Raw genomic sequence first — 20117 nt, 5'->3', positions numbered from 1 at the left:
GAGGAGAGGAACAGGATTTAGAACAAGAATTAGTATTTACCCATACAAAAATTTCAGCCTTGGTGCACCTGAATCTATGTTGCCAGTTGTCTTTCACGTAATACTTCTTTATACATTCCCCAAAGACACCTTATTCATCAGCTTAGAATCCCTTTTTCAGATCAAACTGTCATAGATTTCTACTTAAGGTGAAGCAGTAGAACTAGCAAATAGTATTTTTACTGCAGAATTGTTCTGTTCCTGAACCTCTGAGCAATGGTTAAACAAAAAAACCAAACCACCACTGTCTACCATTATGAAGAAAAACAAGCCAAGTTCTTGAGTAGACAGTTTGATAAAACAAAAGGAAATAAGGAACTGCATTACAAGATATTGTTAAATATTTTGAGGCAGTGTTGCAAAGAAAAGGGTTATCAGAATGTCCCTGCATTTTCAATTACTACTTCATTTCATTGTACTGTTTAAGTTTCTTATTCAGGTTCCGGGAATGCGGCGTCTAGTTTCACAGTATTTTTCCTCAAAACTGTGGTAATGCAAGCTGACGAGTGCAAGGCAGTATCACTCACAACATCAACTCCCTCTGGTGGTAGGGAACCTGATCTGCTGCTTCAAGTAATTAAAAATTATGCTCAGTATCCTCTCAGAAAAGAAATCTACACTTCTGTTTTCACTCTAAAATCCATGATGACAGATAAAAAGAGTTGCTAGACAGACAAAAACTTCTCCTTTTATATTCTTATTTAAATAGCAACCATACATTTTATATTCATTATGAAACAAACAAGACCTCTACTACCTGGATATTGTCTCTTACTGCTACTTAATCCTCAGAAAATTGGTGCTTATAGTACCTTAGCAGCAGGTAATTTCCTTGGTAATAAATATTGTTTACAAACAAGATTATGAAATCCAGAAGTTGGATAAACATCAAAAGAAGACTAATCACTAAGTAAACCAACTGTGTCCTAAACTATCATTTACATTCTATTTATTAGTGATATTGTTTCATTTATTTTTCTAACAATGCCCTCAGATTTATAATTTTTGAGCTCTTAAATACTGTTAACCATTCCCAAGAATGTATAAATACACCTAAAATTATATTTCCTTCATATGAAGTGGTATGTCATAGGAAAGTACTTGGAAAATACAGGTATCCTTCAGTTGATGTAATTAACCATATTTTTATCTTTTCTGAATGTAAATAATCTCACTTCAGAAAGAGAAAGATGCAGCACCTTCAGATAACTATGCAGGAAACTAAAGAAAATTCTGAATTCCACTGCACAGCTTCTGATGTTAGGTAACAGATTATTACACCAATCTATACTGATACCATGTATTTTTCCCCATTCTTCATAAAAACCTATCACATTAAATATCAAGCATACATGTCACATTCTATTATTTAGACAGGCACATATCTAAGAAAAACTGAAACAGGCACTCTGATAATTTAGCCATGCAGCTGGAAAACTCTGTGAAGTTTCTTTTAGAAGAAAACCTTGCATCACTGCAATTCATTTGTAGTTAAGTGACAAATTTTAATCATTCATGAAGGGAGAAAAAAAAACAGTATGGAGCAAGTCCTAGAGTTTTTTGTTCTACAGTTTCAGATATCAGTTGCAAAACAAGCATTACCCAGCCACGTAAGCTGTGTATGTACCTGATGTGAAGAGGCTCTGTGGTTCTGGTGCTGTGGGCCAGTCATTTGAAGTCTGTGGAGAGCTGGGGAATGGAGGAAGCCCACTAGGGATGGGGTTAGGGTGCCGAAAGTTGTCAGAAAAGAGCGACTGTGATTCTGTTACAGCCCCTTCAAAAGGAGACCGTGTACTGTGATTAGATGAACTGATGGGTATAACTGGATTGGGCTTTGTTAAACCAGGCGGTGGTGAAGGTGTGTCACTGTTTGTTATCTACAGGCAAGAGAGGATGAGAAACAATTAGGACACGAGTGTTTTATATATAAAATATTCTTCACTAATGCAGTTGAAAAATTTCCTCAAAACTTTTGGCTGCAATTAGGTTAGTCAATATAAAGCTCAGTACAAGGTCAAATAAAAAAAAAAAAAAAATCAACTTTGCAGTAGCATTGTTTAGTTTTGTTTAAAATTATGATACACTTCAGAAAGTACTTGCTTCTCCAACTACAAGTTGCACCGTGCCCTCAAACTCAATTCTTACTTTCACAGCATTTCTCAGCATTTATATTTATGTCTTACCTGCTGGGAGCTGTCACCATTTCCTATACTGAGGGAATCTGAAGGTTTGTCGATAGGGCTGCAAAAGTGGGAGGGGAAAAGAGATAATCAGACACTCAAATATTTAATGTGAAATTCAACATTTGCTTTCATACTGGTAGAAATGCCTTGAAATAAAGACAAAGTGAAATTAATTAGGAGGAATTAAGGAGGAAAGAAGTCCACTTATTTATGAGATTTTTTTTTTTTAATCATAAGCATTCCAATCATTTCCCAGATATTGTAATACTTCTTCCCACCACACTCCACTCTGCTTGTTGACTGCCCTGTTAAGGAACAAAAGGAAAGTTTTAAACATGTTCATAGTAACTCTATGCCATTCAAAAAAACAGGACTCTCGTACTATGGCAGTATTCCGTAGTAGTCAGTTCCATCTATGCTACTACTGGAGAGAAACTTGGGAACAGATTTGTTTTCCAAATACTTAAGTTGTCAGTTCCCATACAAGTCCTAAATAAATCTGGGGAGAGATAAAAGATGAGATTAACTATTTAGTCCTGGTGGCAAGTTAAACTTCCCACCAGCCTTCAAGCTTTAACTAGCAGAAATTAGTTCCAAGGTAAGAAAACTGAGTTTTGAGGTGACAGAAGGGGAAAAATGCAGGAAAAGACAGAGCGTAAAAAGCTTCCAACAAACAGGAAGAGAATAAAAGACAAGTCACAGCAGAAAACCACCTCAGAAAGCTATTCACTGGGAATTAACATGACTGCTGAAACGGCACATCTCAGGATTCAAGATTCTGACAGGCATCTGTGAGTTGCCTTAATTATGCTAAATACCACACTAATGAAACAGTATTAGTTCAAGTTCAGATTAAAATCTTCGCTTTACAACGTCAAGGTACTTTAATTTTTATTGACCCATAGGAGAAGATGCACAAGCATCAGGCTGCACAGCCCAAACTACTGGTCCTACAAACAAGGACGAGAAGTAAGAACATGAATTGCAAGTCCATTAAGAGGCCAGAATGTGATGCAAGTCAAATTACAGGCATGATGTGTTAGCACAAGACAAATATTTAGTAATTATTTTAACTGGGTGCAGACTTCAGATTCTAGCTACACCTTGTTTTCATACACCCCTTGCTGCTGCAAAGTTTAAACACTGCATAGAGCCACATATCAAGGTCAAAAATTCATAGGATTACATCCCCCCCCATATTTGTTCTCTCCACCCCAGAATAACTGGAGTAGAAACCAAGCAGAATTAATTCTTCTCCGTTCTAAAGAAACTGTATAGGAGTAATCCATCAATAAAAACAATTTTGTGAAAAGGAACACTGAGTCGGTATCACAAAAAGATACCTGAAACTGAACTATTCATGACTATAAAAGAAAAGTCAGAGGAATATACTTGCAAACAAGTACTACTCCAGTGAAGATTTACAAATACTTTCTACTCAGTGGTTGAACAGCGTGAGTAAAGTTCTTCTATTTGGAATAAACTGCCTTGGGTTATTAATTTCTGAGTACCTATAGCACAAAAGTTTGCTGTAGATTCTTCACTACACAATCATTCTGATTGTAGAGCTGATATTCCAGCCAAACTATTTTCCCAAGCTGCTGACAGAAAGTCACAATGCTGCAGTTTAAAAAGCTATGTGTAAGACAACTTTTAATGACAATCTAACTCCTGAAAATGTTTCTTATACTTGAACCTGCCTAAAAAGCCTTTAATTGTACAACAGGCTTCCAGCTCTCAGGAATGAACAAGACTACCTATTGGCTACAATATTTTTACCTACTGTAATGGGGTGGGTGTAAAGCACTGAGAGGGTGGTGAGACACTGGAACAGGTTGCCCACAGAAGCTGTGGATGCCGCATCCCTGGAAGTGTTCAAGGCCAGGTTGGATGGGGCTTTGAGCAACCTGGTCTAGTGGGAGGTGTCCCTGCCCATGGCAGGGGGGTCAGAAACAGATCCAACCCAAACCATTCTGATTCTATATATTCTTTTCAGAAAAGATAAGAAGGAAGCTGCATGTTACTACTGCAATGCAACCATAGGATCTCTGATCACACCTCAACAGTACTCCCATTAAACCTAACAAGAAGATAACACTTTCAACAGCACTCACAATGTTAATGCATCAGTTCAATATTGATTTAAAACAAAGATCAGCTACCTAATCAGCAACACCACTTCTTGAAATATTGGGCTTTACCTTATTTTCCCATCCAAACTCTGAATGATCCCAACTGATATTACCGAAGGGGGTCCATAAAAAACAAAACAGCATGACTACAGACTACTATCGGAACTGCTAGCGATGCTTATGGTGGAAGAAGACACCAGTTTTGGTTGAGGAGGGCACCAAAAGAGGAAAAAAATGTTGGTTAGCAGTAAGGAAGTTATTGTAAGCAGATGAATTACTTCCTTTGCACAAAGAAGCCTCAGTTGAATCTGCTGCCCTGTTGTTCATGTTAGAGTGATAATCAGGGCACCCTTACCTCTGCAGTTGTGTTTCTGGAACACACCACTGTAAAGAAACGACAGATATTCAGCCCTAACATTTAGCTTTCTTCTGTTGAAGCTTTTCCAAGTGACAAGCCTCCTGATGTATAGCAACTAGTGCGTTCCTTTTGTGGAAACTTCTGTATAGAAATGAAGGGCTCAGCTCTGGCTGGGACCGTGCAGCTATATAGCTGTTCATCCCCCAGTTATTCAGTTCCTCTTAGCCCTTACCTGTACCATCACCTACTGACTTTATGTTAGGGTTCTCCTGCACAATCTGCCAATCAGTCTTTTTGAAATGGGCTAGCCTAAGCCCAGCTTTTTGTGACCTGATCGGGATTTGAATCCAGCTCTCCAACCAGAGAGAGAGACTGGAGAATCATTCCCTCCACACCAATCAGTGAGAGAGAAAGCAAGCTATCTGAAGTATAAAAGGCAGCACAATTACCCGAAATCTGAGTCTGCACCATCTGGAGTCATGTGTTCTGGGTCTGTGCCATTTTCTAATATAGGAGGCGTTTTCCTGTGTTCCATTGTTAAACCGTTGGCTGATTTACTTGAACTCTGTAATGATGGCCAGGCATCTTTGTTATTACTGTTGGGTCTGGAAAAAGGCAAGAGTAAAAAAAAAAAAAAAAAAAAGAAGAGTTCAAGTTATGAAGAAAGTGTTTTTAAAAATTGTAAGCACTGGGGAAACAAATCCTTGTGCCAGACAATCCATAAGAATAGATGTATCTGGATATTATTTCTCAGATTTTTAAGTGGTGTTGACTTAAAAAAAGAATTAGTGGGGTAGGGAGGGGAAAGAGAAAACTGGGGGGGGGGGGGGGATTCTGTTTTCTTCACTGAATAGATAGCTGCTCTGCCAATGCTGAAGTCCAAAAGTGTCCATTTGGGGGAGAGGAAAAAATAATAATAAAAAAAAGAGAACCAAAAATCCACCAACAGCTTCAAGTATCCAGACCTACACACACCTCCTTTAGAATTGTTTGCTTTATCCCATAAGTATTTGTAAGTTCTGTAAATCATTAACTAAACCCCTTTTTTAAAAAAGAAATAAACATTTTTTTATTCTAGGCCCTATCAAGCCCGGCCCCAACAGATGAAGTTTGTGTTTTACGCCTACTACAAGAGTCCACAGCTTTACTAACAGATCATGAGACCAGTCAGACCAACACACTGTTCATTCAAGTTAGTCCTCCCTTCAGTTCTAGCTTAAAGCCATAATTACTTCCCCTTTATAAAGTAACATTATCTTTCATTTCAGAGCGCGTGTTAGATCTGAAAAGTCCAAGAGACAATTCAAAGCCCAAGTTTTTGCTGAAAATAGTTACATTTTCTACAAATTGAAGTGAGCTGGAATATCATCTATAACCAAATGCATTCAAATACAGTGTCATCCACTAACCCTACAATCTTACTATAAAATATGTGCCTCTGTGCTCTCCACTTCTTTTATATTGACTTTAGCTTTCCATATGCTTCAATTAGGATGCTGTCTTTAGTGTCCAAGTGCTGTCTTCATAAGGAATAAGCTTTCAAAAAAAATTTTTAAATACACATGTTCCTCCTGATGGCCCCCTTAATTCATATGTTTTTATTACATGGTCCAACACTTACTCTACATCTCTAGGTCAATTTAGTAAGGTCACAGTCAGAATCTGGAAATTCCCATTGCTGCTTGTAGCAACGCTGCTATTCAGATAAAATTGGTATTACTAGCCACCTCAAATCTCAGTATTCTAAGATTTGCTATTCTACCTCCATCTTTTCTCATATACCTATACAATGTGTACACAGATAAAAGCCTTGATCTGACTTACAGATCTCACCTTTGCTTTGTACACATTTGAAGTAAGTTAGAGATAGAAAGTTGATCAGATATTGAACACCAAGGAACGAAGACACTTTAGAAGCACAACGTCAGTCATTTAATATTCTCATCCCAACAAAAATGAGCTGTAATCTAGATAAAACAAGACTTGCAATCCATTAACAGATTTATTTTAAATATCAAAGTTTATGTCTGCTGCAGCGCAAAGTCGTCTCTATATTAAAACTAATTTTAAAATGTCACAGTTAAAAGTCAGTTTTGCATCCAAGGAGAAAGGTAAAGATAAAGAAACTGGTTCATGTTTTGGGGTGGGTATTTCTGCATGTGGGTTTTTTTGTTTTGATTAAGTTCAAAGCTGCATGCTTCTAAAGGGCTGTTCTCTAAAAGACCAGCAAGTGCTTAATAAGTGTTTCCACTTCTAGTGTAAGAAAGCATTCATTTCAGTTTTTTAGGAAAAAAAAAAAAAAAAAGAAAAAAGACCTTGAGGTCTTTTAAATGTGGAATATACCTCTAATTGTGAAAGAATGCAGTCGCCATGTCTATCAAGTGACATACCAAGAGAAGAGTACCCACATACATAAAGTGGCACTGGGGTATTTCAACATTTGCCTTCAGCAGCAAGAATAAAGGTATGCGAGTAGGACCTTTCAAATCAGAGCACAATTGTGAAAAAGCATTTATGCGCAGTTTAAGAAACTGTCTTCTACTACTGCGTATTTATAATTAAACATTTACTATTTAGAACTCAACTTCTGTTCAATTTCAGAGTGAAACAAATCCTGCACCCCAGAAACACACGAGCAACCACAAAATTGTCAGAGGCCCTGACAAACTGCCAGAAACTAATATTGTATCAATGAATCAGACAAAAACGGAAACCTGACTGGGTAGAAAGCTGTGAAGGAGAGCAACACGCATTCACCAGCCCACAAACTACATTTTGTACTGATGACATGGGACTTGAAGAAACATTTCAAAATCCCAGCCGCAAGACGAAATTCACTTTGCAACCCAAAAGGTGGTGCCTAGCATTAGCAAAGAACAGAGTCTGTGTTGTGATGATGCTGTTCAGCTGACAAGAGAAATTAACTCCAGACCACTTGTTGCCTTTAGGGTAACACGCCTTTTTTCCCCACAAGTGCCAAAATGTTAGCACCACAGGCTGGCTAAGCTCCAATTCATAATTGCTATCTGAAGGCTTAAAAGTTTGATGCCGTTTCAGATAGAGCATTCTTCCCTCACTGGTATCATTTGTTTTGCTGGGATCTAATTAGGTTTCAAATTAAGATTAGTTCAGACTTTGAACATAAAATAATCAATTAGTGTATTTCCTTTAGTCACTGCACTTTACCTTCCAAGTCAATACTGAACCAGCGCCCAAGAAATAAGAAGTGGCACAGTCCTTAAGGAAAGATACAACTGGAGGTCCTGATCACTTGCAGTCAAAGCACGTATGACTCTTCCTCCAGAAGTTAAAGAAAATAATCCCAGAACACTAGCTGGGATACCATTACTCAGAATTCTGCTTATTCAAGCTCCATTAGCAATATCCTAGATACAATACCCGCTTTCTTGCTTAAACTGTTGTGCAGTGATGCTGCCAGTGTCAAATTATCATCTGAAAAATTCAGTAGTGCATAAACTAGCAAACAACACAAACCTTGATTACAAAGTCAAGGTGTGTACGAACTGTAATCTAACTTTTTCACTCCACTCTGCCCATGTATGAAAATCCTACAAAAAGGAGTGGAGAATGTCATTAAAAGTTTGTATTTCTTTATGTTAAATATGACATTTGAGTGGATAATTCACATAAGGACTGATGACTTTAGGCTTTCGTTTATCTTTGTATGACTATGTACTCATGTGGACAGAAGTTTTTCATAACTTACTGAATATTCTGTTTAAGTAGTTTGTTATTTTAACAAGCAGTAAAAAGTGATATCTGCAATTACAACACAGTGAAAAATATATAATTTAAGATAAGCAAGATATCTTTTATTTGCATCTTACAAATTCTTACTCACACAAAAGAAAGAAACTGATTTTACTTTCAATTTCCAAGGCTAATTTAACACCTAACTTAAGGACTATACTATAAACCATGATGTATAAAACACAATAAAAAACACGTATCAAGACTATAAGGTGTCTCAGTTGTGAGAGTACAGACTGCATTCATCATGACAATACCAAGAAAGCTGACATCTGGTCTTTAATAAATATTACATGTTAATGCAAATATAAAATACAAGGTCTTCTTTCAGAATAAAAATACCTCATTCTGAGCAAGCGATCCAAATGCACATAGCAAAAAACCATTTCTTTACTAAGATTCACACTCACTTTGTATTAGAACAAAGTGGTGCATATGTCTCTGCATGGAGAAAACTACTATCAGAGTTTATCATGTAATAGCCACTAAAAAGAGCAGGCAACTTAGGGGATGCAATAGGAATAAGGAAGTTTTCTTTGGGAGTAGCCAGAGAGAAAGCATAGCCAGGCAGTCCAGCATCAGTACTTACGCATCATACCTCTGCAGTGTTGTCACTTTGTTCTTGTTCTTGTCAACTGTACCCGTAGATAATTGGAGAAAGTTGGGGTTTAGTTTGTATAATTCTTGCAGTAGTTTCTGTTCATATTCCTGGTGCTTACCCGCCTAAGGAAAGAAGTTCACAATGAAGGAATACTGTTTTAACATATTCTTATAGATATAAAAATATTTTCTAAAAATATTCAATGTTAAATACATATTAAATATATAAATGTAAATATTAATACTAAAATATTTTTATATATAAGTGTACATATGCATGTCTCAAAGCCTAGTAATTCAGCTTTAACAACTTAACAGGTCACTCCTGACAAACTCAAAACGGTGCTTCTCAATTTCAGCACAGAGCTGATCTCAACAAATCAAAAGCTTGCCTAGAAATCACTTGGATGTATTTACCAATTTATAATTTTTTTTGAGACTTCTAAAGCAAAAAAAAAAAAAAATACAACTTTGAGAACTTGCTCTTCAGTTCCAATCAAGAGCTTCACAATATATCTTCTAAACCGCAAAGCTAAATTTCCAAGGCAGTCCACATTTGATATATCAATTATACTAAGCTCTTCAGAAGATGACAGAGTCTCTCAATCAAAAGCTGCAAAATGGAACTAATTTTGTATTAGCTTAATAAAAACAGCTGAGGTGGTCCAAGTGTTACCTATCATTTGACAAAGAGTATATTCTGAGCAGTAGCTGATAAATCATTGTTTTTAATAACTGAATAATTGAAATACGCTTTTAAATAATTGAATTAATTGAGAACAATTTCTTGCTTTCAGAAATTGAGGCCCAATCCAACTCCAGAATATTGAATCTCATGAGTGAAGGAAGACAGTATTTTGCAGCCTAGCTTATATGTAACATTCTGTGGCCAAATATTTAAAAGAAAACCAGCAAGAACAACCCCCACAACATTTAAAGTGGTATCTGAAACAAATTCAAGATGAGCATTCACATTTTTTGTAGGTTGTTATACCACTCCAACCTAACAATTACTATTTGCAAGTGAAGTATTGTAATAAGTTAAATCAAGACGCAAAATAGAACAGTGAATTTGAAGTTGTCAAGCTTTTATTTAGAGTTTCCAGATACTTAAGAGATGTCCCTTAGCAAACAAGTGTCAAGATTTATGGTCAGGCCTTCTGAATCTTAAGTTTGGAACAGGCATGTTATTATCTATCACATCTTCAGCATTGATTTAGAGGCTCTCACACTACTTGTACACCTAAAAATTAACATTTGTACATTACTTAATTCATTCCCTTTATAAATGTTTTGTTGGAACAGGAATTGAATTGATGCTCAGGCAATATGGACATCCTCCCAGAAAAATATTACAACCCAAAAGAAAACTATTACTTGCTTAAAAAAAAAAATATGCAGAAATATTTGACAAAATTAAAAAAAATGGTACTGCTGAGAAACTAAATTCCCTTATGGGTTCCTTTAGAAGGGCAACTGTGTATTCCATTTGAATACTCCAAGTCAGTTGAACACTGTAAGCATCTCCAGTTATTTGCTACTTAATTCTCCAGTTCACCGTTACTGCCTGATTCTGAATGTGTCTTTCTCTGTGTGGTCAACCTACACAACCCTCAAAAAAGGACACTGAAACATCTGGTATATGCACCATCTTACCCAACTTTTTCAGTGTCTACACCCAAGCTACTACATATAGTAGAAAAAAAGTGTGGTTCACAAGAGTGGTTCACCCAAGTGTAAACTTTATGAAATATACTGCATGCTGGGAATGCTTCCTTTGTCACCCACTATGACTAGAATATGAGCAACTAGCTCAGATGCACAGATCTGCACAAACATTAAGCAGCTGAGTACAAAGAAACCTCACTGGATATCTCATCTTGCTTAAGACTTCAGTGGCAAAAGACTGAATGTCATGGCCAGGAACGTCAGGCAAGTCCTAAGCTCACCTACCTGTCACAGAAATGTAAGAAAGAAACAAGATTAAAATCCTATATGGGAGCTTTCAGTAATCGTGCTTTATTTAGTAGACAGTAAATTATCCATGGCCCAGCAATGTGCCCTTGTCGCCAAAAAGGCCAATGGAATCCTGGGCTGCATAGGGAAGAGTGTGGCCAGTAGGTCGAGGGAGGTCATTCTCCCCCTCTACTCGGCACTGGTGAGGCCACAACTGGCATACTGTGTCCAGTTTTGGGCTCCCCAGTTCAAGAGGGACAGGGAACTGCTGGAGCGAGTCCAGCGAAGGGCAACTAAGATGATTAAGGGCTTGGAGCACCTCCCTTATGAGGAAAGGCTGAGAGAGCTGGGACTCTTTAGCCTGGAGAAGAGAAGGCTGAGGGGAGACCTGATTATGGCATACAAGTATCTAAAGGGTGGGTTGAAGAAGGATGGAGCCAGGCTCTTTTCATTGGTTCCAAGTGACAGGACGAGGGGCAATGGGCACAAGTTAGAACACAGGAAGTTCCGTTCAAATACACGGAAACAGTTCTTTACGGTTCGGGTGACAGAGCACTGGAACAGGCTGCCCAGGGAGGTTGTGGAGTCCCCTTCCCTGGAGATTTTCAAGACCCGCCTGGATGCAGTCCTGAGTAATGTGCTCTAGGCAATCCTGCTTTAGCAGGAGAGTTGGACTAGATGATCTCTAGAGGTCCCTTCCAACTCTGATAATTCTGTGATTCTGTGATTTATAACAAGCAATCCAAAGGCCAAACTTAGCATCTCCAACCTACCTTACCTAAATTCCCAACTTCACTTTCAGAGACTTCCTGGAGTTCTACCAGTTCTTTTCAGTTTGTCACAATGTTTGGCTCTATCGACAATTATTGAATCTAGAATGTAAGTTCATCCATTGACTTTTTTTTTTTTACTTAGAGAATCAAAGTCTGTGACAATGAACATTCAATCTCATTAAATGGACCTGTAAATTCATTGACACTAACCCAAACTCCAGAAAGCTGGCGCACTGAAAGCACAATGCACTTTTCAGTAGTTGTATAATATCCAAAGATTTCCAAGAAAGCAACATGAAATCAAGAAGAAAGTTAAAGGAATGTAACCAGGAACAGGAAAGGAAGATTCATTTAAGTCACCAAGATCAAATATAACCCACTCAAGACTCCGGAAGAAATTAATGTGAAATTGAATTCCTGGCCAAAGTGTGTAACCTATCAATTTGAACTGACAGTTAGGCCAGAGGACTGACAGATTGCCACTGCCTTCTACAAAAAGGGCTGTTGAAAAGATCCTGTGAACTACAGACTGCTAAGTGCAGCCTCCATCCCTCCTAAGATTATTTTTTTTTTAGATAGACAGGTTTTATAAATAAAAAATAGAAGTTCATGGATCAACACAATGTGCTAGGAATGAATATGAACATCTTCTGTAAAGGGGAATCCTAGTTCACTAACACAATGGAATTTTATCATAGTGTTAATAAGCACAAATAAAAAGGATCCACAAAGTTTTCAAAAAAGCTTTCGATAATGTTTCAGACCAGAAGTTATTTATGAAGCTGCCCTGGCATAGAGGAAAGGTTCTTGTGTGGATTGAAGCTGGTTTAAAAATAGAAAGGCAAAGGTAAGACTTACTGGTCACTCTCTTAGGATGCAGAAGAAAGCGATTAGGACTGATGACTGGCATCAGATTTGTGCAACACCATCGGCACGCATGACAAAGGAGTGAAGAGCAAGTTCTCTGTTGAAAGTACCAAGCTCTTTGGATAATAAACTGCCATGCTGATATTGAGGAACTCCCAAAAGAACCCCAAAGAACTTGGCAAACAAGCTTCACCAGGGACGTGTCAGGTAACACACTAAGGGAAAAATAGCCCAAACCTACTAACGCTCTACTGATCTGTGAACTGGCTGTTACAGCTCAGAAGAGATACTGAGGTTACTGCCAACAGATCTCAAACTGTTGATTATGCACTGGCAACCAAACACAAAAAAAAAAATGTGCTGGGCATCATTAGGAAGGGCACATAAAAAAACCAACCCAAACAAAAAACACAAAACCAAACACCCCCACCACCACACTACACACAAAACATTGAGGACTGCTATATTAAACTTTGCTTGCCCCACATTATGAGTATGATGTGTCTGACCTTTGCATCTCAAGGAGGATACAGTTAGAAGGTACAGAGAAGTGCAACATAAATTAGGAGGAACTGCTTTACAAAGAAGTTTAAGAGCCCAGAAACTGTGTGATTTGGAGAGAAGGCTGAGAGAGGCAAGATCAAGTTTTATAACATTACAAAGGCAATGGATAAGGTGAGTAAAGGTTTTGCTTTCTGCAAGTATTACACTTGATAAAATTAGCTGGATATCAGTTTAACACAGGAAAAAGAAAGCACTTTACAAAACAGCTGGTGAACTTCTGGGGCTTGCTACCATAGAAGACTATAGGGTTGACAGTATCAGCAGGTTCAAAATGGATTAAATGAATTCATGGCTGACAGCTCTATAAAAAAAAAAAAAAAACAACCAAAACTAAAAAGCCTAGACAAGAACATACCCTCGAATATGTATAATGTAACAGATGTAGGTGGTGGAAGAAATACAGGGAAATGAACAGGAAAGGTGACCTGGTTTGCAAGTTCTCCTTGAAGTTTACCTCCTATTGCCATTACTTGCAACAAAATATATACTAGAGGGACTGTTCCTCTGAACCAGCATGCTATATTTTTAATTTATGAAAAGTGTAGCGGAAATCCTCAGAAGTAACTGCTGTTACTTCTGTTTGTGGAAAAAACATTTAATACGTGTGGACATTCTTCCTTATTCTCTGGCTTACATCAGTCTAACACGTGACATGGCGTTGGGGCGGACTTGGCAGCGTTAGCTTTGTGGTCGGACTCTTAAGGGTCTTTTGCAAGCTACATGAGTTTACGATTCTATGAAATAAAATCCACTTGTACAACATTTGTGATAGCACCAGGGGTGGGAACCACCTGCTTCATGGACAGACAACATTAAAAGTTACAGCATGGATGCAAGGCTGGCATACTTGAGACTGAGTTTAAAAGCTTTACTATATCTCATGCAGAGCGACAGACCCAGCCAGACCCAAAAGATCTCAGAACACATCACCTTTAAGAAAGTACAGCTATCCATTTACTTGCTTCCCTACCCTAGATAATAAGCATTTTGATGTTGAGATAGCCAAAAAGTCCCTGCACCAGTAAGTATGCTCTATTACAGTTAACCTCAATGTTTTATTTCCAAACAGTTTCTATACTCTTCACAGGCTGAACAGGATATCCGAATTCAGATAGCGTGGTCAAATGACAGTACAATAGTTAAGCCATGATAACTGGCCGCACACACAAAACCTACAGGAAAACCCAGATCGGCACTAACTTCTTTCAGAGATTTAAAATAAAATACGTTACCTTGCATTGGTATGAACAAGGGGCAAGTAGCTAACTCAAGGTTATTTGAATTCTTGGCTAAGAGTTTATCATCTTTTTGACTCATGAACACTCAGTGGACTTTTCAGCCTTTAAAAGCAGCATGCAATGAAAAAATTTAACTAACTGTTCATTGTCATCATACAACTGGTTAATCACCTTTTAGATTTCAAAATTCATCTCTGACGTAACATTCAGTAAAAGGCTACATTATACATATTAGATTAATTTATATACAATAAAATACATACATGCCACTTTCATGTGTTTCCCATTCATTACACTTACTTGCATTTCCTCTTTTGTGAAACTGGCTGCTTCATCTCCTAGCTCATGTAGATACATGCAGTCTGGTTTTGGACACTGCATATTTTTTAGAAAATAACTGCAATATTTTGTTGTACCTAATGATGCCTGAAAAAAAAAATAATCATTGCTTAAGTACTGGAGGTTAAGAATGTCTTTTACAGTATAAGAAAAGAAAAACCTGTATTTGCAAAAAAAAAAATAAATTCCTTCCCAAGATTTGAAGTTCCATGATAATGCATTTTTTTATGCAAATGGACTAGGAAATCCATTTGTAAGAAGCCTATATACTTCAGGATTAGATTGTATTCTATACTATATACTTCAGAATTAGGATGTATTTCTATTTTCATCCAATCTAAATAAACACCAAAATAATAGCCTCAGTAAATATTTGCATTTGTAATCATAAGAAGCCAAATAAGTAGTTATGAGTTTGTATTACATGAGACTGGTTAATCTTTTGTAGCAGAGTCAGGAAATGACTATTAACTAGATGATTTTCTGTAGCCACCAATTTGGCCAAGTCAGCCTGAATACCTGTTTACACAGATACCAAAAGGAGAAAACTTGCATTTCCCAGGCAGCTTTTGGTGTGATGTTTTGATTACAGAAATGCTCTGTAAAAGCAAATAATCAGTTTTTCCACACTGTGCTATTAAGCTAATACAGCAAAAAAGCCACTGCGAGAAGGGGGTGGTGGTACATCTCTTTCTTTGTCTCAAATTTTTGTTTCAAGAAGTTACCTGCTAAACCCCTAAAACATTGCCTGCTGGAAGCTCACTGAACTTCCACGTTCACACTAGGAAAATAGGTCAAAACCCAATAAACTGGACATTTTTGTTCATCAACACAAGTATATCCATAGAAATAACATTTTATACTATGCACTGGTATTAGTGCCCTAGCATATATACATAAGAATGTAAAAATATTACCACCTTAAGTGTTCTGCCATCTACCACCACATTATTGACACACTGTATGGCTCTGAGAGCATCTTCTGACCGGATGTAGGTTACATATGCACTGGCACTTGGACCCTAGAAGAAAACATACCATTTTTATTTTTCCACTCCCCCCAGACAGATCTGAACATTAAGTTGTTTATTTAGCAGCTCACTTTATAAACTGGTATATTCACAGCTAGATGTTTTTAACAGGAAAACTGACAAAAATGGTAGAATTCATAAAAATTTAGATGTGATACATAACTAATGGGGAAAGAAGAAATGCATTAAAATGTTGCTTGAAAGTACTAGAAATACTTTTTAAGTATTTTATCCCTGAAATGCAGATTAGTGAATAAATGTCACATTGCTGCTTCTTTGAAGGTTCTCATCCTCTCTCTCAGTTTTTAATCTTTCTACACTGCATCTTGCATTCAATTTTGAGTCTGGTTGGACAATGCTTCAGTAACTTAAGTCTCATTAGATTTTTGCAGTGCTGTATTTTTTTTTTCTTTTTACTTCTTTAACCTATTGCTTAATCAGAAATAGGGAGCCTCAGATTCACTCTGCACACAAGCATTTTCTCTAAAGGAATAAAAAAAGCACAAAGGCCTCTGACTTACCTGTGAGCCTGCATATGATGTGCTGTTATTAATGACAACTTTATGTATTTTACCAAACTTCCCAAAATATTCTGGTCGTTTCAAAACCTACAAGAAAAGAAAGTTAAAGTGGTATACTGGAAAGTTAATTCATACAGGGCTGTACTTATTCTTCTGTGTAACTGTGCAACTATAGTTTCAAATAATAAAACACAGGTCTCTTCTACAAAGAGGAGGAGAGCATGTAGATGTATATTTGTTTTCCAACATAAAACATGGGTTACTTGCAATACAGAGTATGTTGCCACTGCAGTAAAGAACTTGAGGGATATGCCACATTTTACGTTGCATTTTTATAATTTCTTTTGGTACTCAGGTTACCCAAACCCCACCCTGGCAAGATACAGCCCATTCAGCATGAAATATTCCGTATGTATCTATTTTTTATTTTTTTTCTTCTCAAATCATAAAAGAGTCACATTCATTCCAGTTTTAAAATAAATAACCACCTTAAACTTCCATTCAGATATATTAACTGCTGAGAACAAAATGCTGGATCCTGACTCACTTGCAGGAACATCTCTAGCATATTAAGCAACTCCGTTGAATAACAGTTACCTGTGTGCCAATGGAATTGGCAATATATCTGACACATTTGGTAGCAAAAGCCTTTCTTTTCCTATCCCTGTGACGGAAGGAGGTGCAGAAGTACTGACTACTCAGACTGAAGCTGGATAAGCTAAGGGTATTTCTAGTTCTAGAAAATAACCCGAGAGGTTAAAAAGGAAGATTTGTTTCCACAGCCCTGTCTTCATATTAACACTGGATACTACAGTTAAATTGTACTGATCCAAGAACTTCTTTACCTAACCACCTCCTCTCTCTTCTCAAGGGACCATAGATGTCTTCATTTGGAACATTCTGCAGAACTACAGAGCACATTGTATCAACAACCAGTCACTCACTGGTCTCTTTTAACTGCTCTTCACTTTATCTACACCCTCTTGAAAGATCCTACATCCACCCTCAGCCATCATTCCAGGTCAGAGAGACAATCTTGAGTAAAGCAGAAGAGTTTAAGCGTCTTGCATATTATAACCCTGATAAGATACGGTAGCATGGCCTTCACAATTTTCACAAGAGTATGTCAACCAAAGTGAATCCACCTGTAGTCCTTTGTGATCCACATATCTATTTCCAGAAACAGCAAATAGCAGCCAATGTCCCCTTCCAAATCATCTTTATTTGTGCAGGAGTATTTTGCCTGCTTAAGTGGAAAACTTAAATTGAATATATTGAATACTTTTTTTTTTTTAGCCCATCTCTCTTTCATGCTAGGAAATCAAGTCACCTTGGTGCTATATGCAATATTCAGTAAATACACATTATTTTCAGGTATGTCAGTGAGAACACTGCTACCACCAAACCTAGTACAACATTCACACCCCTCTACTACACCAATAAACCCACTTCTAATTACTTCAACTAGTCAGTGTGGAATTATCTGAGGTTAATGGTATACACAGTTCAGGGTTTTGGTTTTGTGGTTTGTTTTCTTTTTGGTGTTTTTGGTTTTGGGTTTTTTTTGTTTTTATTTTATTTCTCTTACGCACAAACCCTCTATCTGGTAAAAGAAACCAAATACATTTTTCAGTAATAAATAGCACTGAGACAGTGCTGATAGTTGTAAGTACTTGTTGCTATATTCATGTAGAAACTGAAGTGTTACACACCAGATCAGTTTAACTTTGATTTTTCTCTTCCCTTCATATTCCCCCTTCCCCCCCCCCGCCCCCCCCGCTAAAAGCTGCTTTTTACATTTGTTCTTTCCCAGTCTACTAAAATGCATCCCATACTCTAAGCCCTCAGAAAAAGCTGCTTCTGTTTGAGATTTCTACAGACAATTTAGTCCAACCAGGTGAACTTAACTTGGCACAGTAGTTTGGAAGACATCTATCTTATCCTGTAGTACACTCCCTCCATAGTCTAACTCAAGGTACTTTTACTCATTAGCACTAATTTCATTAGCCAACTGCAGCTGACTGATGGTGGAAGTAAATAAAGTGTTTTAAACACAATCAGTTTTCTCAAATGAAAAGCTTCTTGCTGATGATGCAGAGTAGCAAGCCAACTCTTTCATGGGTCTTCCTCTTACTGATTTTCTTCCCCTTACCCTCACGCTCCTTCCTAGTTACACTTCAAGCGACAGCTTTTTTCTGTCCCTACTCCCAAAAGCAAAGACATAAACACTTATTGTCATTATTTTGGAGGATGAAGCTGAGTAGGTTCCCTTAAGAAGAGGAGGCCTCAGCACCAGTGAACCTTTTCAATACTGCTCCATTTTGGACCCATTAGAGAGACAGACAAGGTGGGCACAAGGGTATTCCAATGGTTCCTTGACAGTAAGTTAAGAGCAAGATCTGCAAGTGTGAACCACTCACCTCTGGATCTGCTAGGCGCTGAGATAGCCCTACCACGAAGACAAGATTCTTCTGTACAACCCGTACACTGGCCAAATGCTTGCGATTCTCTGAAATCTTCTGTTTCCTCTCATTTTGTTTCTGTTTCTTTTCATTTTTTATCCTTTGCAGTTCTTCCTGGGAGAGTGGTTTGTACACTGCTGGATCTTCTGGATATGGCTAAATATAACAAATATCATTAAAAACAACCCATATAAGAAACACCACATTTGAGAAAAATCATTAATCCTGATGTTTTAACGCACAAATTTCTTTCTTCTGTTCTACTGTTCTGATTGTTATAGCCAGCCATGTTATAGAAGTAGCATATTCAGTCCTTTGGGAAAGATTAACATCTTGCATATTTTCATGGAATTCTCCTATTTATAGACTTAATACTGATTTGGGCAATAGCCACATTCTAACCCAGCTGCCTAGTCAGTCTGCTAACATTACAAGCAGCTGCAACATGACAGCCAACACATCCTGTTAAGATTTCACTAACACAGCATAGTAAGCAGGGTGAAAGCATGCCCTTTATATTCACCTGCTATTTAGTTGTCCAATACAGATTTAGATAATTAAGTGTATTGACAAACAAAGTAAGGACTACAGGATAAGAAATCAAAACACAAATTCAGTGGCCCACCAAGTTCAAGACAGTAACACTATTACATGGCCCAATGGTTACATGGTTAACTTCTCCTACGAGACAGATTTCAATATAGTTACAGCATACTGATTTAATAGTATTCTTGCCATACTTGTGTACCAGTTTGAAACTTGGGCTTCGTCTTCCCTGGACAAAGGTGCTTTTTAAATCTCAAGATTATCATTTACAGATAACTCCTCAAATACAGACATAACCCTGTAGATTTTAATCTCAAAAGTATCTAGCAGAAGTACAGGTGTCCTCAGAGTCACCTAGAAGCATTGCTCTATTCACGCAGAGCATTGCTATAAAGGCACTATTTTAGCCTGGTCTTGCAGACTACAGCACACTGTCCTTTGCCCCAGATTACTCCTCAAAGCAGTCCCACATTCCTCACCTGTTCCACTTTTCTTAGACTGAAGCATTAGATTTCACATTTCATATACAAAGCAATGCTAAGCACAGAAGCAAGTATATAAAAATATCTCAAACAGAAAGAGATGTTTCTAAACACTGAGATTAAGTAAAAAATGAGAACTGTACAGGAGATAGGCGTTAAAGTAAAGACTTAAGATAAAGAAGTTAAGCTCACCAATATGTTGGACTAAGTTTTTTGTACTACCATAACCAAAGGCTTCAGCGTGCAAGTCCAACA

The 20117-nt window shown here is 37.5% G+C and overlaps 1 protein-coding gene across 3 annotated transcripts in view; it reads right to left on the bottom strand.

Annotated features, from left to right (window-relative positions):
- CNOT4 (CCR4-NOT transcription complex subunit 4) overlaps positions 1-20117 on the bottom strand; it is a 58493-nt gene that overhangs the window by 19737 nt on the left and 18639 nt on the right. For 2 of the 3 annotated variants that reach the window (XM_082479478.1, XM_082479479.1), the window contains exons 3-9: positions 18793-18990; positions 16373-16459; positions 15741-15842; positions 14782-14907; positions 9082-9206; positions 2223-2280; positions 1667-1916 (exon numbers count right to left, since the gene is read on the bottom strand). In XM_082479478.1, coding sequence (XP_082335604.1) covers positions 1667-1916; positions 2223-2280; positions 9082-9206; positions 14782-14907; positions 15741-15842; positions 16373-16459; positions 18793-18990 — 946 coding nt within the window. Of the gene's footprint in view, positions 1-1666; positions 1917-2222; positions 2281-5161; positions 5318-9081; positions 9207-14781; positions 14908-15740; positions 15843-16372; positions 16460-18792; positions 18991-20117 lie in introns of all 3 variants that reach the window. The other variant, XM_082479477.1, reaches the window with a different exon arrangement.

Source organism: Vanellus vanellus (genome assembly GCF_965231255.1).
Source record: "Vanellus vanellus genome assembly, chromosome: 1".
Taxonomy (NCBI): Eukaryota; Metazoa; Chordata; class Aves; order Charadriiformes; family Charadriidae; genus Vanellus; species Vanellus vanellus.
Note: the sequence above shows the minus strand (reverse complement) of the source record. Positions and strands in the feature narration are given on the sequence as shown.